The sequence below is a fragment of the Triticum urartu genome, chromosome 3A (genome assembly GCF_056163025.1).
Source record: "Triticum urartu cultivar PI428250 chromosome 3A, HENAU_Tu73, whole genome shotgun sequence".
Lineage (NCBI taxonomy): Eukaryota > Viridiplantae > Streptophyta > Magnoliopsida > Poales > Poaceae > Triticum > Triticum urartu.
In genome coordinates, this window is record NC_141875.1 from 655,088,945 (window position 1) to 655,112,637 (window position 23,693).

Sequence of the window (23,693 nt, forward strand, 5' to 3'; positions counted from 1 at the left end):
GGGAAGGAGAACGCCGGCATCTGGCCAGCATGCCTTGATGGCAACATGTGAGAAGTAGTTTAAGTTTGTAGTACTAGAGCAAATTACCAGTAGTACTTTAAGTTTGAAGTATTAACGTACAATGTCGGTAAGAGCATCCTCTGAGGGCTTTGAGCGTTGATTAGCATGTGTGCCTGTGTGCATTTTTTGCATTAATCATTAGAAGATCACAAAACACATGGTTTCTATGCTGTACCCGTCTGCGTTTTTTGTGTTAATGACCCATAAGTTAGTTACCTGTGCGATATTTCCTAATAAACTAGGCATACCATTGACCAAAAAAATTCAAGTACACGTGTACATTTTTTTGGAGACAGGATCTGCCAACTTCCTTTTTCTCGCACACGAGTATTTTACGCGCTTTGTCTGCATTGTGTGTTTCCCCCGCACAATTTTCAAGTTTCGCACCGAAATTTTCATTAGGCGCGCGATTTTAGAATTTATTCCTCCAACCACATCCCCTTCCCCTCAGTATCCCCCCTCCCTCGCGCCTTCCCCTACCGGCATCTCAAACCGCCGCCACAACCACAGCTTCAACCACATCTACGTTCTGCTCATATCCAGTCAGGTAACCCACCGATCTCTATCACGTCCACGGCCTGATTGCCTAAATGCCTCCTGCGAAACATCCTCATGCCTCCAAATCCCCCCCCCCCTCGCCAGGAGCTGATGGCGGTCTATGGCACGATGGATGATGTGCGTGTTGACCCGGAGGAACACCTCGCCTCCGCCGCCGCTGCAGACATGGTGCAGGCTCTAGCCCAGATCAAGTCCCCCAGCGTCTACCCCCCAGGACTTAACAGGTAAGATCTGACCAGCTAAATCTTACCAATACCACTTGCAATGGCTATGATTTGTATGGTTGATGTATTAAGCGTGTTCATGCCTTGTTTATTTCAGTGCTGCACACTGTGTGATGTTCAAATATTACCGTGTCCAGCTCAATTTCACCAATATCAGCAACAAACTTACAATACATGACTCGGGATATCACTAGAGATGCTGCCCATTTGCTATTTTTAGTGGATGCTAACCCTGTTGTACTTAACATGCTTCTCCATGTACTTACGCAGGGTCATAACGGCTGATGCTGTTGTTTGCCGTCGAGATTAGCTGCATCCCATGTCTTACAGTATTTCACATCATTTGTGCAATTGCAGTTTAACTTCTACCATTTAGTGGTTGCCTATAGGTACACATGTCAGTGGCACTGATCCACGCTTCGACCCAGAGGAACAGATCGCCTCCGCCGCCGCTGACTTTGTGCGGGCTCTGGCCAAGATGAAGTGCCCCAGCAACTACCTCTCAGGACTTACCAAGTATGTACCCACCAGTTCAATCTTACCAATACCAGTTGCAATTAATGGTTATGTTTTGTACTATCGATGTATTAAGCATGTTGTAGTAAACATGCCTAACATGTTTGAGCTATTTTCCCTACCTTTTTAAAGACAATTGCGCCATTATCTGCTCTGGCCGCACCTGCCCTGTGATGTTTAACTCTGCCAATTGCATTTTTATCAGTACCGGTTTCAATGGCCATTAAGCCTGTTGCAATTAACAGTTGTTTCCATTTTTAAAGAGTTGTATTTCAATGGCTACAAACTTACAAAACATGAATTAGGATGTTGTTAAGCCTATTGTAATTAACAGTTGTATCCATTTTTTAATCCGTCCCTTTGCTACCGTGCTACCCTTTCGAAATGAAGATATCACTACAGATGCTGCCGTTTTATTACCATTTGCTATTTTTGGTGGATGTTAACCATGTTGTAGTTACCATTGGCTTTCCATGTACTTACACAAGGCTATAATGGGCGATGTTATTGTTTGCCATCGAGGTTAGCTGCATCCCATGTCTTATACACCATCTATTCCTAAATATAAGTATTTTTAGAGATTCCAATATAGACTACATAAGGAGCAAAATGAGTGAATCTAGATTCTAATCTAAACTATATCTATAATTCTATATACATATGTATGTAGTTCATATTGAAATCTCAAAAAAAATACTTGTACTTAGGAACATAGGTAGTTGTATTTTACATCATTTGTGCAATCTCAGTTTAGCTTCTAACATTTACTGGTTGCTTGTAGGTACATGTATGAGCAGTACTGATCCATGCTTCGATCCCTTTTGCATATTGGGTAATGAGATATTCATGAACACGCGTCAAGTGAGGAAACTAAGAAAGATTGTTAGGCGAAAGAAAGGGGTGATTGGAATTAAGCTCTTTATTTACACTTTGTCGAAGACAACAGTGAACTTTAGGATGGTAAGTAATGTGTTGCCTTTTCCCCCTACCCACAACAAGTTACTCTTCTAGACCTCAATATCTGATATTCTTCTCTTTTCAGTGGTTTTCGAAGCTATTTACTGATGATTATCTTGCAAACTACATGACCGGAGTGGAGGCAACTAAGTTTAAACTATATAATTCATGCTACCATGATAATGCTCAAGAAGTCTTCCTGAAGGCGGTGAAGGATGGGCGGGCAATCGTCACAAGGGGTTGGATAAAAGTGGTTCGTGCCTATGGCATATGTAGGAAGGCACATTATGGGTATTCCGCTTCTTCAACACCATCGGCAGTCAAAATGATTTACACTTGTCTCTTCACCTTTACCACCTTTAAATACTCTGGTTCATCATAGTTAATTGCTGCCTAATGATGTAATTACTGAACATATTGTACTGGCAATTTTATTTATGGATTCGTTGTTGAACCGTTGTGCTAAGAATTCGAATTGCACGTTTCATATTTCAAAATTTCCAATTCGAATAATAAATTATAGGCAAAACTAAAAAGAGAACAGACAGTCATGGAACTTTGCAAACAGTTCTGGCAGTAAAAGCGTTTGTGATGTATAGCCCAATGCCACACAATTTTCTACATCAAATCATGTGTGATGTAGTTAATGAAAGCAAATAGTTAACCAAGGCAGAGCATGTGTGATAGTTACACCTTTCACACATGAGCATATACATAAAACTATGTGGGATGTACATCCGAACGGAAATGTTTTCCCTAGATTGACTGTGTGGGATGTACATAAGAACAGAAATGTATTCCTTGGATTGACTATGTGTGATATACATACAAACGGAAATGTTTTTCTGGGATTCACCGTGTGGATTGTACATACCTATGGAAATGATTTTCTCGGATTACGTGTGGGATGTACATACCTACAGAAATGGTTGGGTTTCGATGCCTCGCCCGATCGCACACGGCCCCAGACTGGATCCTAGGAGGGCCTATCCCCGACGATTTCTGGGTCATGTGGGACGGACACCCTATCGCACACACTCACTTGGTGACGGTTCCAAATGCCATCGTGGAAAGGGGTTAAAACCGTTTGTTTAGGACCGACGTGTACCAGTGACTGCCATGGACTTGTGGCCAGCCTGCTTATCCTTGATGTGGCTACAATGCGCGAACCAATGTCTGACTTTGAACACCGACATGGACGGTGGCCTCAAGTGCACCACCATCTTCTTGGTATGTAGACCAGCACCAGTGGGGGCTTAGCCAAGCTGTTTTTTACCTATTTAACAACTAAGCGCTAGATATTGTCAACAGATAAATCTGGATGGATAGGATTTTACTAATTTTTATTGATGATGCTTTGTTTCGGGGTATCTGGAGAGGCTTTTTGCATTGCAGTTCAAGACATACTATAGATTACATGGCTAGAGAAAATTATTTACGGTTAATAAATCATGTTCGTGCTAAATTATTAAGTGTTCAAGCATGCCTACTATGATCCCGTGCTTCCTCTTTGTGTATGGCTTGCTGTGAAAACACCGTACATAACATGTGCTTGATTAATTCAGTCAAGCCATTAGTTGTCTAATGTATGAAAGTGTAATATTCTCATGTCTATTATGATGATTCAAGTATACTTCTTCTCCTAAGAAGCTTAGAGTCAACAAGGAAGGACATATCTATGTTTGATGCATTCTTCAGGTTGAGGGTCTGAAAATGGACTTAACACAACTGCTAGAGAGGGATTAAAATATTGAAGATGACAGCAGAGGAGGAAGCTGAAGTTGCCAGATTAATTGAGCAAGAGTTCCATACCTAGGTGTGTTTATAATTGAGTTGTTTGTAAGACCAGTGCTACATGGTTCCACTTTGCGTCTCTGTAGTTATTTAGCTGAAGGTGTGCATGAGTATTAGCTATTTAGTATTGTGTCCTTTTAACTTTCGAAACATGTAAGTTGTCCCTTTTTTGATGAATAACTTCATGTGGAAAAGTATTCTTTTCAAGGGAATCAAGGTCAAGAATTTGTATTAGAGGTTGGCAGTGATAATATAGTAAGTTTGCATTTTATACCAGCTAGCAGGACTTCATAGAAATTTGTTAGAGGAATTGCAACAACCTTGACCAAATATTATTTTTCTTATTCCTTTTTGGTTTTAGGCAAAAACAATACAGAATCTCAATCATGCTACTGTCGCGGTACTTGTAGTAGAGCAACCGCTGCCTCAAACTTTAGAGAAGATGGGCATGAATGGCATTTTTGGTTGCAGGTTACTCCAAGAACAAGTGCATCATATTTCTGTGTATCCAGTAGATTATGCAGCCTATAATTACTTTACCAACAGATTCATGATTGGGAGAGGTAGCTAAAGTGCGCCTCTATTTGTGCATACAGACTGACTAGGAGTTCTTTGAAGGTTAGAATTCCAGCATCTTAGCGTGTCCATTATCCAGCAGACTATAAAAGGTCATAAGTTTTTATTGTGTGCCCATTTGTGTGTGCTCATGGGTAAAAGATCCTTGGACATTTTTATTTTTTAGATCTCTGGAGCACCTTGAGGTAGCAATCCAACGTACAATATCAATTTTTGTAAAAAATATTGAATATTTTCCTAATATTCTTGTGAACCTACACCTAAAAGTTTTAATTTTTGCAGCAAACGATGCAGAGAAACAAGACTAAAAAGTACGAAGTAGTAGATCATACAAAGGACTGGTGTCAATTGATCAGTGATAGTCAAAGAACGAAGGGAAAATTAAACTAAGCACGGCAAGTCGTAATAATAGCAGAACCAGAGCAAGAGAAAAAATTGATTAGCATGTTCTAACTCTTCTGAATTTGAACATGTTCTAACTTTTCACAACGGGGAGTATATATTGATCTTGGAAATTTGTCAGTGATGTAAGATTTTGTGTACAAGCTGATTCGTCTTTTTAGTTGATGAAGGACGAAGTCTGCACCAAGAAGACCATTCTGATGGATTCAAGAGAATCAAAAGTGAAGAATCAAGATACAATAAATATGTCGATTACAAATATGCCTATAGATACAAAAGTGGTTTTCAGATATCTTTGATTGATTTGGATCTGCTCAGAGATTTGCCACATATATATATATATATATGTGTGTGTGTGTGTGTGTGTGTGTGTGTGTGTGTGGTAGTTACTTCCATGTCTCAAAGGTGCTTTTCAGTAGGTACTGCATAATCACATTGAAGTTCATCACAACATTCACAATCTTAGTGTTGTTATCATATCATATATCATATATCTCTACAATGTTTGATCACAATTTAGATAATTGATCTGATGTTGGTCATCTTTCAGTATAAAGTCTTATTTCCATATATACATCTCCCATTTTACAGGATGTGCTATGCTTCAGCATGTTGATCTCTTTTTTAATTTTCAAGTAGCTATATACTTTTTTTGAGAAACCACTGCATAACTTGGTTCCACAGCCTTACTTTATTGAAGGAAAGAAAACATATATACAAATGTACAAAGTCCCAGAGGGACTAAAGACAAAAAGATATACTGTACCTACCTTACAAAAAGCACTAGGGGTAACTAAAATAAAACACCTCAAGGAGGTAAGAAAGCAATCCATCTAAATAGCTCATCTCTAAATTTTGGTTTGATCATGTGTGTCATCAGAGTGATATCATGGATGAAATTCTATCTCCATCTGTTGAAAGATGGTCTTTCATTTCTGAAGACCTTTCCATTTCTGATTGTCCAAATATTCCAGCAAGCTATGAATACCACCTCTGTAAAGAAAGGCTTAGCAAAATCTCTCCTAGCCTCAATCACATTCTGAGCCAGATCCTCCCCCGGAGTCCAATATATTTGCAAAAAATTCCATATTATGTGGCTGAATCTGCAATTAAAAAAGAGATGGTCTCTATCCTCTCGATTATTTCCTGGACAGAGGACACAAGCAGGGGAGTCAGAGACATTCCAATGCCTATGCAGTAACATATCCTGAGTGTTGAGCCTGCCCATGATCATCATCCAGGAGAAAACCTTGATTTTCATTATGCAGGAAGAAGCCCAAATCCATTTCAACAAGGGGTTAGGGATGATATTTTTGTGGACATATTGGTAGTAGCTTTTGGCTAAATATGGCTTGCCATTTTGTTTGAGCACCCAGCAGTCTAACTCAGCATCATGACACTGCATGGACTGCACCATCTGGTGAACCTGGAGAAGTTCCTGGTGTGCCTGCTGAGACAATGGAAGATGAAAAAGAGTCTCCCACTGTTGGCAATCTTTAAAGTCCTTGATTGTAGCCCAAGTATCAATAGAAAAGGAAAATAGTCTTGCAAATCTTTGCTTTAGTGGTACCACTGAATTGTCCAATTGCCAATTATCATCCCAGAACAGTACAGTATCTCCTTGATTGACCTGAATATATGTGAACTCTCTGAATTTATCAATTAGTTTGCAAACATCCCTCCACCAGAAAGAACCACATTCTGTAGTAGCTTGTGGAACTCTTTCATGGTAATAAATATTCCATATGAGATTCACCCAGGGCACATCATGCTTATTGAAAAATTTATTTAAATGCTTCATAAGAAATGCATCATTTTTAATACCTAAATTCATAATGCCCAGCCCCCCTTATTTTTAGGCTTGCACACCAGATCCCAGGCTGCAAGGGCTGGAGCCTTGTCATTGCCATTTCTCTGTAACTGCTTTAAAATCCCAGGGGGAATTTCCAAACTGCAGCAGAAGAAGATAGGTAGAGCAGATAGAGCAGAGTTTAAGTATTGCAATCTTGCACCTTGAGCAAGAAAGATGGAACTAGCAGACATTTTGTTCTCCATACTATCAACCACAGGCATTAGATCCATGATTTTGAGTCTCATCACCCCCACAGGCAGACCAAGATATGTGAGGGGTAGAGTTCCAACCTTACAACCAAAAGAGGCAGCCAGCCTGGCTAATTCCAGTTCATCCACATTGATGGGAAGCATGGAGGACTTGTGATAGTTTATATGCAGCCCAGTGGACTGAGAAAACTTGAGCAACATGCCTTTAAGAGCCAACAATTGATCCTCCTCGGCAGGTAAAATGATCAAGGTATCATCAGCATATTGCACAATAGGATAATCGGGGTCATGGTTGGGTATTGGCAGCTTTAAACTTCCTTTGTGCAACAAATCATTTACAGTAGATTGTAGAATGTCAGCAGCCAGAACAAACAATGAAGGGGAAAGAGGATCACCCTGTCTGACCCCCTTTTTACAAGCAAAGTGTTTCCCAGGTACTCCATTCAGGAGGACTAAAGAAGTACCAGTGGATAGGAATTGTTTGACCCAAAGTATCCATTTCTCAGGGAAGCCCTTTAGTCTTAGGATTTGAAAAATAGCCTCATTCTCAATTGAATCACAGGCCTTTTCAAAATCCAATTTGAGGATAACAATTTTCCTTTTAGACTGGTGACATTGATGCAGATATTCCAAAGTCCAGGCTACACAATCTTGGATGGTCCTAGATTTGATAAAGCCATACTAATTTTTGTGAATGCATCTCATAATCTCCAACTGAAATCTATCAGTAGCCATCTTAGAAATGAATTTCCGTCCCATACTAGTCAGAGATATAGGTCTAAAATCAATAACAGTCTCAAGGGCAGCCACTTTTGGTATGAGTGTTATGTAGGATTCATTAATGTTTTCCAACTTTGATGTCCCATCATGAAAAGCCTTGGCTAACTCATAGAAATCCTGACAGATGATTGGCCAGCACTTCTTGAAGAAAAGACCATTAAAACCATCAGGGCCAGGTGCTCTATCAATAGGCATCCTCTTCACAGTTAAGTCCATTTTCTCCTTCTCAAATGGCCTGAGCAAAGTATCAAGTCTCTCAACTAGTTTAATCAAAGCTGCAAAATCCAATGACATATTAATTCCTCTTGCAGTTCCCATTCTGTTCTTAAAAGCAGACCAAAAAGCCCCTGCAATCAAAAGATGGTCACTGGTGACAGTTCCATCCTCTAATCTGAGAGAGGCCACTGAATTCCTCCTAATCTCTCTGTAGCCATAGCATGGAAGAATTTAGTGTTTTCCTCCCATAATTTTATAGACCTTATGGTGCATCTTTTCCTCCAATACACATACTGAAGATGTAGCAATTTCTCCATATGCAACTTAACAAACTTTTTTGAGTTAAACTCAGGTCTAAATAAATATCTCAACTCCTCAAGCTCATCCAATAAAAAAATGACCCTAGTGCACTTCTGAATTAAATTTTTCATTTTGGAGAGGCCCATCTGCCATTTCTTGAGATCTTGCCTTAGGGTCTTGAGCTTATCTGCAATAATAGCAATGATGTGTGCCTTGCAAGAACGTTTATTCCAAGACTTCTGCACACACTCCATAAAACCATCCAGTTGCACCCAGTAATTCTCAAAACGAAATAAATTACATTTGGGTATGTTTGTGCTTATGATCACTACACATGGTACATGATCAGATGCAGTTTTTGCCAAAGGAAGAACTTGTGTTGCAGGGTATAAGCAGGTCCAAGTTGCACTGGTAAAGAACAAGTCCAGTTGTTCAAGGAGAGGGGTGTCTTGCATATTGGACCAGGTAAATTTTCTCCCCTTAATTGGAAGCTCAATCAGCCCTAAGTGACCAATAATGTCATTAAAATGAACATATCATTGGGATCCCCCCCAGGCATATTTCTGGTTGTGGTATATCTGAAAAATTTGAAATCACCTAACAGAAGCCAGTTTTCTTCCTCTGGGATTGTGAGATCATACACCCAGTCAACAAAGTCATCCTTGTCTCTACCAGAACATGGACCATAAACAGTCACAAGAGTCCAAGATTCCCCATTATGTGCAGATGTGAATTTAATAACAATAGCAAACTTTTTGGTTACAACCAATGTGCCAGAAAACATTGCAGAGTTCCATAGCACCACAATACCACCAGATGCACCCACTGAGGGGCAAAATGCAAAAGTATCAAATCTTTTTGGAGCGAATGATCCGATAACATGATTATCAATGTGTTCCATTTTAGTTTCCTAGAGGCAAACCACAGAGCATTCGCTTTCCTCAATTTTCTGTCTCACAGCACGCTGATGATCCTCAGAGTTAAGACCACGCACGTTCCAGCAAAGAACACGCCAGTTTCTACTGCTAATACGATTACTATCCATACATAAACATATAAGAAGAAGAAAGGTCTATGTAGCCACATAGTGTGCTACACCATAGGTCCCACAAAAGCAAGTGCGGTTCATAGCTTACAATTCTTGAAAACAAATTAAAACACCTAAGATAAAAAGCAAATTTGAGGGCTTGCCACACCCAATCCCAATCTTATGATTTAAACATTAGGAGCTGATGAGGAAGCATGCATCATCGGATTTTCCATAAGCATTTCCACAGATATCTTCTCTAGAGCAATCTCCAATTCTGCACCCATCGGCTGGAGCACCTCTATAGGGGTTTCAGGTGGGATTTGGCTAGATTATGAATCATCCTCCATGTCATTTACAGGTGCATCTGCATGAACACTACAAGAAATATGTCAACTTATGACCTTCTGTCAGTGACCCTGGAAGAATTGGTCATAAATTTATGACCATTTTAGACCAATTGGTCAAAAGCTGTTCAGGGGGCTCCAAACCCTAACCCACAACGACCATTCTGGTCAGAAAGGTCGTAATTTCATTAGAGGAAATGGTCATAAAGCAGACAGCCCTGGTTCATGCCTCAATTCTAACAAATTACGACCAATATGAATGGTCGTTACACTTGAGTTTTAATGCAGTTGTATGATTAGGCGGCCACCTCAGCAGTCTCGCCTATGTGGAGTGCTTAGTTTTCATTTTCGCTTACATGTGTATATTCAACAAGAGCTCGTTTACAGGAGGGACCCACTTGACAGGCCCTAAATTTGTTAGTAAAAAAGATGCGTGAGGCGGGACTCAAACCCATGACCTCGCGTTGTTTAACTTGTTCGCTACCACTGGGCTAGAGAGGGATTGCTGTCCATCTAGAGAAATGGCTCTGTATATTATATTATAGCGCCAAATCTAAGTCATTCACAAGTGGGACCTATTCCGACCAGGTGGCGGCGGGCTTCGGGCAGAGCCAACACTTAGCCAAAAAATTCTAGGTCTTCCGACCAGGTGGTGGCGGGCTATGGGCAGGGGCGTGGCCGGCGGACGAGGGCGGGCCGGTGGCCAAAGCGACCGGCAAGGGTGGAGGCGACCGGCGGTGGTGGAGGCGGGGGCAGGAACGGCCTCGCCGCAGGTGACCTCGCCCATGGCCTCACCGCTCGCCTTGTCCCCGGCGGGGGCAGCAGCAGCGGGGGCAACAGCGAAAGCAACCGGCGGGTGTGGAGACGGGCTGGCTGCCGAAGCGACCAGCAGGGGCATGGGCCACCTGCGGTGGTGGGGGCGGGCGCAGGAACGACGCCCATGCAAGGAGAGGCTCGCCGAGCATGGGGGACTCGCCACCGCCGCAAGCACACCTCCCGGTATGCACCCCTCTCCTCTTCCCCCTCTCCTCTCTCACTATCTGCACCTCGTCACCGAGCATAGATGAATTTTGTTGATGAATTTTGTCATATGTTCTTCAACATAGATGAATTTTGTTGATGCACTGTTAGGAATTAGGAGATAGCTTGCTTGTTTGGTAGATATTGCATAGATGAATTTTCTTGATGTACTGTTGGGAGTTCTTCAGCTTGTTTGTTAAGAATTGTTCAGGCCTTGTTCGGTTAAGATTTGGGGGGGGATTTCAGCTAGATGGGATTTAATCCCTGCCAATATCTGTTAACCCCTCTCATTTATCAAGGCCAGAAACAAGGCCTTGGTCTTCAATTGTTTGTCTACAGATTGTTAGGCTAATTGTAACTGTAATTGATAGAAACAGCATAGTATTTGTTAGGAGCTAGCTAGCTAGTTTGGTTTATTTTGAATTAGCCTTCTCTGCAACATAAATTCATGCCAATTTCAGTGTTGGTTTGATTTATAGTTTGGTTTGTTTTAGTGTTGTGGTTAGGCAATTAGCATATAAAATTTTCTGGAATTTTAGCTTCCACTATTACTTCCATCCATTTCATTAATTAATGTTGATGCACTTAGATTGATTTGCTAAGTTGCAACAATTTGTTGTCTTTGGCAGATGGACAGAAGCTGGATTAGAAAAGGAGTTAGAAAGTTTTTGAAAGAACATATGAAAGGAGTTGATGATTTCATGGCATTTGTTCGGGCAAATTTGGCCAACGATGCTCACATTCTTTGCCCGTGTTGTGAATGCCTCAACCGTCCAAGAATGGCTCAAGGAAGAGTGGAAGATCATCTGCTTCTTAATGGGATGTCCAGCACATATGATAGATGGATATATCATGGAGAACCTTTAGACAGACAACCTCAACATTTTGAAGCTGATACAGAGGCCCCTCATATGATGGGTGGTGGTGATGCTGGCATTGATTTCATGGAAAAGGTTTTGCGAGATAATGCTGTTTTGGAGGAAGAGGATGGGCATGAAGATGATAGGATTCCTGACCTATTGAAGGATTTGTATGATGCTGAAGATCGTGTTGATGGACAGAAGTCGTTGTTTGCTGAGGTGTTAGAGGAGGCGAAGCGCGCAGCTCATGAAGGGGGTAAATTTTCAAGATTTACCTTCACCGTGAAGTTACTCCACATCAAGTCTTTCTACCAGATTAGCAATGCCGCATTCAACTCAATACTCCGTCTTTTGAGCTTGCAATTCCCTGATAGTTGTGTTCCCAGATCTTATGATGAAGCATTGAGCATAATCCGTGGGCTGGGGTTAGGTTATGTGTCAATACATATGTGCCCAAATAACTGTGTCTTGTTTCGGAAGGATTTAGCAAAGCATGACAACTGTCCAAAATGCAATGCATCTAGGTGGAAAGATGCTGATGGGAAGAAGTCAATATCGGAGAAGGTACTGAGGCACTTTCCCTTGATACCAAGGCTGCAGCGGATGTTCATCTCGAAGAAATCATCGCATGAGGTACAGTGGCACAAGCTGAAGCGGCAACCTGTGGACAATGAGCTCAGCCATCTAGCGAATGGAGAGGCATGGAAAGAGTTTGACCGTATACATTTAGATTTTGCTGCAGATCCAAGGAACATAAAACTTGGCATTGCCACAGATGGGTTTAATCCGTTTGGGAACATGAGCACGTCTTATAGCATGTGGCCAGTTTTTGTGGTGCCGTACAACCTACCACCATGGGCATGCATGGATCAGTCCAACTTCATGATGTCATTGCTTATCCCGGGTCCAGAGTCTTCAGGAAAGGATTTTGATGTCTTTATGGAGCCCCTCGTAGAAGAACTGCTCCAGCTCTGGACTGGTGTACCTACATACGATGCCTTGAGTCCGGAAGAAAAGTTCAATCTATGTGCTGCAATCGTATTGTCCATCCATGATTTCCCGGCTCTGCACACTCTGTCTGGGAGGATCACAGCGGGTTATCAGGCTTGTGTCCATTGTGACAAAGACCCTTGCTCAAAGATAATAAGGAGCAAGATCTGCTATATTGGGCACCGCCGCTTTCTTCCCCGAAACCATCGCTGGCGAAGAAGCAAAGATTTTAATGGTGAGAATGAAACCCGTGACAAGCCAGCTGAATTCACTAAAGAAGAGCTGGAGCAGCAACTTGAAAAGGTGAAAGATGTAAGACCAGGAAAGCTGGCGAAGAAAAGAAAGCATGAGGAAGGTCAATGTTGGGACCGGAGGTCTTGTTTGTGGGACCTGCCATACTGGGCTGATCTGAAATTAAGGCATAATCTCGATGTAATGGACATTGAGAAAAACATATGTGAGAATCTGCTAGGGATGTTTCTGAACATTGAAGGGAAGACAAAGGACACGGTTAGTTCTAGGCTTGATTTGGAGGACATGGGCATAAGAGAAGATTTGCATCTACAGCACAATGAAGATGAAGATTCATTTGAAATGCCACGAGCATGGTATACAATGAGTAAAGAACAAAAGCTTGCATTCTGTGAATTCCTAAGAGCGGTGAAATTTCCAGATGGTTATGCTGCTAACCTAGCAAAGTGTGTTACTTCTGATGGATTCAAGCTTTCAGTACTGAAAACCCATGATTGTCACATCCTCCTCCAAAGGATTTTACCGGCGGGCCTCAGAGGAATCATGGACAAGGATATATATGAAGCGGTTGCTGAGCTAGGAAATTTCTTTAGAGAACTGTGCTTCAAAACACTCAAGTTAACTGTCCTGGAAAGACTTGAAAAAGAAATCCCAATTATTCTTTGCAAGCTCGAGAAGATTTTCCCTCCATCTTTCTTCACCGTGATGGTCCATTTGGCGGTGCACTTACCAAAAGAGGCAATGCTTAGAGGCCCTGTGCAATACGGTTGGATGTACCCAATCGAAAGAAGGCTGCTTACTTGTAAGCGTTATGTGTGAAACATGGCAAGACCTGAAGATTCTATTGCTGAAGCATATGTCGTTGACGAGTGCTTGACTTTTTGCTCTAGATACTTTGGTGATGTGGAAACAAGATGGAACCGGCCGGGTAGAAATAGAGAGCGGTCTGATTCACAAAGTGGTGATGTCTCTGTTTTCAACCATGGTGTGAACTTTCTTGGAGCCTCACAATACTTGGAGGCTGGTGATGAGTATGACAAGATGGTTTGGTTTGTGCTTAGCAATTGCGCCGAGGTTCTACCATATATCGAGTACGTTATATCTTGTGCACTCATTATATATTTTTTTTCCTTGGGTTGGCACCAGCCTAATGTTTTAATTCACATGTTTTGTTGGCATTGCAGGAAATGCAAGGAAGAGTTAAATCAGGAAGAAAGCAATATCCATGTTGATAAAAGGGTTGCCAAGAGGTTTGCTAAGTGGTTTAAGAATCATGTGAGATCTTTAGCCACATGTTTTATGTTTTCTGTGTTATTCACCAATTGTTAAATACCATTTTTTGCTAAATGGTTTATTTGTGCAGATTGGAAAGTTGCATGAGGAGAAGAAGGTCAGTGCTGATCTATTTGCTTTGGCATGCTTACCAGATAAGCGAGTGAGAGTGTATTCAGCATGCATTGCTGACGGTGCCGGTACCACACCGTTGACCGCGAGGAAAAAAGGAAGACACAGAATAGTGGAATCATCACTGAGGGGTCACATGATGGTGAGATCATTGACTTCTATGGTCAGTTGAGAAGCATCGTAGAGTTGCAGTACAACTCTAGTGGAGACATCCATCACTCGGTTGTCTTATTTCGCTGTGACTTGTTTGAGCTTGGTAGCAAGAAGAGGAGAGACTCTTTTGTCAAATATGATGGCCACTTCAAAAGCATCAACACTGCAAGGTGCTGGTATAAGAGTGATCCCTTTATTCTAACAACACAAGCAACAATGGTGTTTTATCTGCCAGACACTCTTTTGCATGGAAAATGGCGAGTTGTGCAAAACTTTCAGCACAGACACTTGTGGAGTGTGACTGAAACTGAAGTGGAAAAGGGCCCCGGTGATGGTGGACTAACATACCAAGATGATGACTCTACGGAAGTTCCGTTGCAAGCTGATGATGACTCTATGGAAGTTCCGGTGCAAAGCAGAGTGCGAAGGGACCGGGAACGTGTGAACGTTAGTGCTGCAACAGTTGAAGGCATCAAGAAAAGAAGAAAGGTGGTAGCGGATGGGCATGAGAGCGAGGATGAGGAAAACAGGACTGATCATACTATACTACAATATTGTAGTGATGATGAGGAAAATAGGAGTGGGCAGAGTTCCTTGTTTTCGTATCGACGACGATGAGTAGCGAATGGACATGAAGGTAAATTTGCTCTCCCTGGTGATCCTTCTAACTCTCTGTAGTTTTCCTTCTTGTGCATATGCATGGTGATCCTGATGTACTACAATTATCTCCAGGTAGCAAAATGCTTGAAGATCCTGATGGCTGTAGTGGTGTGATCCTGATGGTTGTATTTGGTTGTGATGTGATGTTGCTTTGATGGCATGGAGCTAATGGCAAAATGAAGTTGTGTTCTGATGGCATGGAGCTATTGTGCTCAGAATGTTGTCAAAATGTTGTCTTGTAATGCAAAAGATTGCAAAATGATCATACAGAAGATTTTTTGAACATCTTTAGTTCAAGTTTTGGTCAGATCATACAGAAGTTTTTGTGATCATTTAGTAGTTTTTTTGAACGGAAGATGCTATTTTAACTGAATTTTGCTTCAACTGAACCCATTTCATTGTGAGCAAAAAAATATGCACCAGCGGGGACTCGAACCCACGATCGTGCGCTTGTTTCACTATGTTTCTACCACTAGGCTAGGACGAGACTATTAGTATTCCACTCTATGCCAACCCTTTTGAATATATCAAACTAGTCAAGTATCAAGCACACACCTCACTTACAAGTGGGCCACTCAACCCACTCGCTGACAAGTGGGCCATTTTGCTATTGTACCCAAGCTACCAAAAATATGCGCGTGGCCAAAAAATATGCGCGCGGGGGGGCTCGAACCCACGACCTGGCACTTATTTCACTGTGTTTCGACCACTGGGCTAGGAAGAGGCTGTTGGTTTTGTAATCTATGCCCACCCTTTTCAATATATCAAACCAGTCACGTAGCAAACACAGAACTCGCTGATAAGTGGACCCGCTCCCTCTCTTTTCCCCACTTCTCCTCACCACTCGACCCGCTCCTCCTCTCCATCGACGGCGCCGCCCACCGCTGCCGGCTCCTTCCTCTCCCACCGCCGGCCTCCCCATCGCCGCCGGCTCCTTCCTCTCCCACCGCTGCCGACTCCTTCCTCTCCCACCGCTGCTGAATTCTTCCTCTCTCTCCCGAGGTATGAATCCTTCCTCTCTCTCTCTCTCTCTCCTTCCTGGTTGGATTAATTTTCTGCTACTGGTTAGATTAGGGTTTTTGCCATCGCCTAGATTGGATTATATTAGATAGGGATTGGATTAGATTAGGGTTTGATTTGGTTAGGGTTTGATTGGGACTGCATTAGATTAGATTAGGGTTTGATTAGTGGGAAATGATTCAGTTAAGGATTATGATGTCAAGTATGCTTTGTGCCTTTTGATAAGAGTGGGAAGTATGCTGTCAAGGATTATTCAGTTAAGGATTATTCAGTTAAGGGTTCTTGTCAAGTATTCAGTTAAGGATTCAGTTAAGGAATTAGATAAGTACAGATGTATGAGACACTTGGTATGAGCTGTAGAATGTTCTGTGCCATTTGGTATGCAGCAAGTATGAGCATTATGAGGCGGTGAGACACTAGTGTGTTCTAATTTGTTTTTCTTTTGTAATGTTTTACCTGAGTGGCTAAGCACTGCTATGTAGGTGTACAAATACAATGTGATCATGCTAAGCACTGCTATGTTGGTGCTTATGTTCTGATGTGTACAAATACAATTCTATCTTGGTGTTTGCACTGCTAAGATTTTCTTGGTCTCTTGTTTTTTCTGTTTTGATGTTATATTCATAGAAGTTTGCATATGTGTGCATCATGTAATGTGATCATGCTAGCTCAAAAGGTTGAGAAAGGCTAGTGTCAGAAATGATCATAATCTCTTGATGATGCATGAAGTATTTCCTGCTATAATTTTCTTCAATCACACTGTTGTTTTACTGTGCTTGATAAACCTGAGACTTCTTTCTATTGTAATATTGAAACTGTTGTTTTGCTGTACACTATTGGTCCATTTATAATAGATATGGTTCTGGTCAATTTATAGTAGATATGGTTCTGGTCAATTTATATTGTTGTGTTCTGGTCAATTTATAGTAGATTTTAGTGTTGTTGTTGTTGGTGGTCACCTGATGATGTTGATGTTGCTGTGCTAGTTCACTATGCTATTGATGTTGATGTGCTTGTTTATAGTAGGAGCAAATTGAGGCCATTGCCATTTATAGTAGTATTCCAAATTGCGGCCCTGGCAAACACATGTAGTAATTATTCTACTGTTTTGAAGTGCTTGTTTCCTATTTCTGTCCAGTCCTGTTGTTTAATTTACAATGCTGCTTTTCAGAGAAGTGAGATGGCTGGCTTGGAAGGTTTCGAGTTCTTCGAGATCGTAATTGAGAAATCTTGTAGTAGGCAGGTATATTTATCATCACTCATTTCTTTATCATCACTCTGTTGTCTAGTGCTTGATTGCCACAATTAACCATTGCTTGACCCTCGCTGCAGAGGTTGCCTGACAAGTTTGCGAAGATGCTCACTGGCCGTGAGCCCCACAAAGTGAAGCTGCGGGAGGCTGGCAGCGGGCTTCACAGGCTGTGGGACGTGTTGGTGGTGTTCGATGGTGAAGGCCACATGTACCTAGGGCCCGGCTGGGAGCATTTCGCCTGCGCCCATGAGCTACAGCTCGGGTACTTCCTTGTCTTCCGCTACGATGGTGATGCCATGTTCACCGTGAAGATGTTCGACAACACCATGTGCCGCATGTACTACCAACACGACAACGATGCCAGTAAGCTCTCTACCTCTCTTCTTCATGTCCTTTTGGCTTCCTCTACCTGCACGACGACAACACCATGTTCACACTTTGTTGCATTTTGGCCAGGCAATGGGAGCAGCAGCGGGGATGACGAGGAGCAGAGCGGGGATGACGAGGAGCAGCCTATTCTGGCTGACGACGGCCATGCTATGATGGTGGCTAACGACGACCCTGCTATGGTGGTGGCGGACGACAACCTTGCTATGGTGGTGGCGGACGACGACCTCGCGATGGTGGTGGCGCCTGCAATCCCACAGCTTGGCGACAGGACCATGCCAATTGTGGTAGAGGAGTACATCCGCGTTGGGATTCGCCACTCTGAGTGCATCAGGTTGATGAAGGAGAAGAAGGAGGAGTGAAGATGTTAAGAAAATGAAGTGGCAATGTTAAGCATGTTAGGTTTAAGCTTGTTAGTGTAATTTGAACATGTCAATGTTAAGTATGTCAGATTTAATTTTGTGCATGCTCATGGATGCTGTATGATAGTGTCATCTAAACATGTCAATTTCTTAACAATGAATATTCAGTTTGGTAATTGATGGGAATTGAAATTTTTTCTCCATGCTCATGGATGAAAGATAAAATTATGGGTTTTTGTGCATGCTCATGTATGAAACAATATAAGTTTCATTTTTTGAATGCTAAAAACATGACTCAAACCCTAGCCACGGACGACCGCCGTGACGAAATCCGTCGGTTTTTTAAAACACCGTAAAAATTTCAAAAACCATTTTTCATTTTTTGAATGCTAAAGACATGCGTTTTTTTGAAGCGGCTACAAGGAGGGTCACCCCAAATGGCGCCATTCCATGTCTATCTCAAAGTAGACCCTATTTTACGGACGGTCGCCAAAAAGCATGCATTTCCGACCCTTGTAGCTACTCCCAGCAATTCAGACCACCTTCAGCCGATTCAGCTGGAACCGGCTGGAATTTGAACTGCGGGTCCTCCATAGCTTGTCCGTTATTTTCACTAAAAATGCTTTTTAGCTTCACAGGTAGGCATTTCATCACAAAATCGACAACAGATTTGCACGGCTCAAACCCTAGCCACGGACGGCCGTCGCGACAAAATCGGCTGGTTTTTGAAAACACCGTAAAAAATAAAAAAAATGGGAGACCTTCGCGTCACATCATCAAATATGGCCTACCAACTAGCAAAAATACTAAACTTGCAATACCGGCGTTTTCTTGAAAAAGTGTTCTCAAAAATGACCTACCATGAACGAAGATTCATGGCTTTCAAGCCAAACTAGCAATGATATGGCCACATCCATTGAATAGTTTCTGATAATATGCCCAAATTTGGCGCATGCCTCCGTCTTGTGATGGCAAACAATGTTGCCAAAGCGAGGTTCCAACTTGTTTAACAAAAAAACCATTTTTCATTTTTTTTTTGAATGCTAAAGACATGCGTTTTTCGTGAAGCGGCTACAAGGAGGGTCACCCCAAACGGCGCCATTCCATGTCTATCTCAAAGTAGACCCTATTTTACGGACGGTCGCCAAAAAGCATGCATTTCCGACCCTCGTAGCTACTCCCGGCAATTCAGACCACCTTCGGCCGATTCAGCTTGAACCGGCTGGAATTTGAACTGCGGGTCCTCCATAGCATGCCCGTTATTTTGACTAAAAATGCTTTTTAGCTTCACAGGAAGGCATTTCATCACAGAATCGACAACAGATTTGCACGGCTCAAACCCTAGCCACGGACGGCCGCCGCGATGAAATCGGTCGGTTCTTGAAAACACCATAAAAAATTCAAAAAAATCAAAAAAAATGGGAGACCTCCACGTCACATCATCAAATGTGGCCTACCAACTAGCAAAAATAATAAACTTGCAATACCGGCGTTTTCTTGAAAAAGTGTTCTCAAAAACGACCTACCATGAACGAAGATTCATGGCTTTCAAGCCAAACTATATGGCCGCATCCGTTGAATAGTTTCTGATAATATGCCCAAATTTGGCGCATGCCTCCGTCTTGTGATGGCAAACAATGTTGCCAAAGCGAGGTTCCAACTTGTTTAACAAAAAAACCATTTTTCATTTTTTGAATGCTAAAGACATGCGTTTTTCGTGGAGCGGCTACAAGGAGGGTCACCCCAAACGGCGCCATTCCATGTCTATCTCAAAGTAGACCCTATTTTATGGACGGTCGCCAAAAAGCATGCATTTCCGACCCTCGTAGCTACTCCCGGCAAATCAGACCACCTTCGGCCGATTCAGTTGGAACCGCATGGAATTTGAACTGCGGGTCCTCCATAGCTTGCCCGTTATTTTCACTAAAAATGCTTTTTAGCTTCATAGGTAGGCATTTCATCACAGAATCGACAACAGATTTGCACGGCTCAAACCCTAGCCACGGACGGCCGTCGCGACGAAATCGGCTGGTTTTTGAAAACACCGTAAAAATCAAAAAAATGGGAGACCTACGCGTCACATCATCAAATGTGGCCTACCAACTAGCAAAAATACTAAACTTGCAATACCGGCGTTTTCTTGAAAAAGTGTTCTCAAAAACGACCTACCATGAACGAAGATTCATGGCTTTTAAGCCAAACTAGCAATGATATGGCCACATCCGTTGAATATTTTCTGATAATATGCCCAAATTTGGCGCATGCCTCCGTCTTGTGATGGCAAACAATGTTGCAAAAGCGAGGTTCCAACTTGTTTAACAAAAAAACCATTTTTCATTTTTTGAATGCTAAAGACATGCGTTTTTCGTGAAGCGGCTACAAGGAGGGTCACCCCAAACGGCGCCATTCCATGTCTATCTCAAAGTAGACCCTATTTTACGGACGGTCGCCAAAAAGCATGCATTTCCGACCCTCGTAGCTACTCCCGGCAATTCAGACCACCTTCGGCCGATTCAGTTGGAACCGGCTGGAATTTGAACTGCGGGTCCTCCATAGCTTGCCCGTTATTTTCACTAAAAATGCTTTTTAGCTTCACAGGTAGGCATTTCATCAGAGAATCGACAACAGATTTGCACGGCTCAAACCCTAGCCACGGACGGCCGTCACGACGAAATCGGCCGGTTTTTGAAAACACCGTAAAAAATTCAAAAAAATGGGAGACTTCCGCGTCACATCATCAAATGTGGCCTACCAACTAGAAAAAATACTAAACTTGCAATACCGGCGTTTTCTTGAGCTACTCGGTATGATTTTAACCATGATTTCTACAAAATTTACAAAAAAACCCTATTTTTTTCCACCCCCAAACCCAAAAGAATTTCCCTGCCACACCAAAATTTTCCCTCCACCAAAATTTCCCTCTCCCAAAATTTTCCTCCACTCCCTCCACTCCCTCTCCCACTACCATGCGGGACCCACCACTCCCTCTCCCACTAACACGCGGGATCCCCTCCCCTCCCTCTCCCATTCCCCACCCCGCAACCCTAGCGCCGCCCCTCCTCTGCTCCGCCCCGACGAACCGCCCGCTCCGCGCCGCCCTGCTCCCACTCCCTCCGCTGCTCCATGCCGCCCCACCACGCCGCGCCGCGGTGCGCCACCCCTCCTCTACTCCGCCCCGACGAACTGCCCGCTCCGCGCCGCCCCGCTCCCACTCCCTCCCCTGCTCCGTGCCGCCCCGCCATGCCGCACCGCGGTGCGCCGCCCACCCCGACGACGAATCCACCCTTCTCTCTCCCCTCGACGACGGTTGCTACATCGACGGCTACATCGACCGCCCGGGCTACGACTACATCAACAACAGTGAGTACATCGGCGACGGTGGCTACATCATCCACATCATCAATGATCGACGACGGCGACAGGTGCCCCTCTCCTCTCCCCTCTCCCCTCAATCTTCTAGGGTTCGGTAGATCCCCCTCATGGTTGACCTAGGGTTAGGATTCGGTCGATCTAGGGTTAGGATTCAGTCAATCTAGGGTTAGGATTCGGTTGATCTACGAGCTCCTGGTGGTTCTTGTTCATGTTCATTGGACAAGTTGTTCATGTTCATCAAGCTCCTGGTTCTTGTTGTTGTTCATGTCGATCTAGGGTTAGGATTCATTTTCTAGTCGATCTAGGGTTAGGATTCGCGCGTCGGCTCCTCCCTCCCTGCTCGAACCCTACTGATCCAGGACGTGCTCGCCAGATTCACTCATGGTGCTTGGCTTGGGTCATAGTTGGTTATGTTGCATGCGTGTCCTTGTGCACTTGTAGTGCTTGTGGTTTAAGGCATTGAGAATTGGAAGCAGGCGCTTATGGCAATTTAGATCTCATCTAGTAGTTCTTAGTTTGATCCAATCGTTTGTGGCAATGTAGAATTGGAAGCAGACGCTTATGGCAACTGATTGAGTGGAGTATCCTTCTCAGCCAAGCATAAATCTGCTTGTTTTTAAATGCCCAATTGACAGTAATTGCACGTCCTGCAAGAAATTTCTTTTTTATTCTTGTTATTATTACTGTTTAAAAGGTTGCACCGTTTATCATATATATTGTTTATTTGTTTGGATCTTTCATGTCATAATCTTAAAAATGCTTGTTTGATACTCCTGGAGCTCCTGGTGGTTTGTTTGATCCCCCTCATGGTTTAGGGTTCATGTTGATGGAGCGGAAGTGCATGATTTTAGGGGATGGGGATGGATGAGGAGGTGGATGAGGTTTGAGGAAGACCTCCCTCTGGTTCATGTTGCTTGTGTATGATTTAATTACTTGGCTTGTATCAGTAGCACTTGGAGAAGGTGCCCCTCAGGGTCTCTCATGCCACCCATTCCTGTTGTTTTGAGGTTATGGGTGGGTTTGCTGTGCGTTTGGTTATATTGTGCTTGTGCGTTGATCTGGTTCGTGGCGTGTTTACCGCTCTTGTGAGCGGGGCGATGTGTCACTGATGTTTCTGAACCTGATGTTTATGTCGTATCTCTCTGATGAGATGTATGGCCAAGTGAATGTTGTCATCATCACGATTCACCCCTATGAAACTAGTAGTTTATTTCCCTTTGATTTCATCGAAAATGATGCCTTGTGCTGGCCCAAGATGTTGTAATATCGTTCTATGGCTGCCCATGATCTGTCCTTTTTTTGCGGGATGGCGTTCTTTCTGTACTCAAACACAAAAGCAATCTGTGTTAAGTAGACGGTGCTGTGTTCAGTCACCAAGCTATAGTGGAATTACATGATTCATATGAGCATTTCTTTATCAGCATAGAGGCCGTCCCGTGTGGCCCTCTCGCCTTTTTTTGGTTGTTGTTGTTGTTGTTGCAAAGACCGGGAACTTTATTGAGCAGTTGAGAATATTTTTTTCATCTGCTTTTGTACTTCTGCAAGTAATGTTGTTTCATGCTTTACTAGTGGAAACATCTAGTTGTTTTGAAGGTCCTCATGATATACTCGTCTAGCTTGCTGTCAGACTGTCTAGGCATGTGTACATGACACCAATTCACTAGTTCATGTTGCTTGCTTGCTAACATACATGTTGCTTGCAAGCATACATGCTTAATTAGGGTTTCCATCAGCAGTACTTGCTTGTATCAGTAGCACATGGAGAAGAAGCTACTTGCTTGCTTATTAATTAGGGTTTGTATCAATAGTATTTGCTTGCTTCTTTTCAATTTCCTTCATTGCTTGCTTGTTTCTATTAGTAGCACTTTGCTTGCTTGCTTATTTAGTGTACATATATTTCCACTGTACATGCATGCTTGTTTAGTGCACTTACATGTTTGCTTAATTAATAACAGTACATCACTGTATGTGCATGATGGTCCAAATGCTTTCCTTTATTGATACAAGTGCATCATTTTACTTTATCCATGTTGTATCTGATTGTTGTTTATTCTATTTTGCAAGCACCACCTCAAGATCATCCATGGCAAGGATGAGAAGGTCAAGCATGAGGCCAAACGTTGGTATGCAACTTGCTCCTTAT

The 23,693-nt window shown here is 42.8% G+C and overlaps 2 protein-coding genes across 2 annotated transcripts; both read left to right on the top strand.

Moving 5' to 3' along the window:
- The first annotated feature begins 10,781 nt into the window (after positions 1 to 10,781).
- Positions 10,782 to 15,271, top strand: LOC147981121 (uncharacterized). The gene is made up of 6 exons (XM_087515876.1): positions 10,782 to 10,817; positions 11,468 to 13,713; positions 13,831 to 14,031; positions 14,125 to 14,215; positions 14,304 to 14,375; positions 15,230 to 15,271. The coding sequence occupies exons 1-6, from the start codon at positions 10,782 to 10,784 to the stop codon at positions 15,269 to 15,271; spliced, it is 2,688 nt and encodes an 895-aa protein (XP_087372002.1).
- Positions 15,272 to 17,355: 2,084 nt separating this feature from the next.
- Positions 17,356 to 18,355, top strand: LOC147981122 (B3 domain-containing protein Os03g0212300-like). Its single transcript, XM_087517034.1, has 3 exons — positions 17,356 to 17,420; positions 17,510 to 17,792; positions 17,886 to 18,355. Exons 1-3 carry the CDS (start codon positions 17,358 to 17,360, stop codon positions 18,176 to 18,178), a joined length of 639 nt encoding a protein of 212 aa, XP_087373160.1. The 5' UTR covers positions 17,356 to 17,357; the 3' UTR covers positions 18,179 to 18,355.
- The last annotated feature ends 5,338 nt before the right edge of the window (positions 18,356 to 23,693 follow it).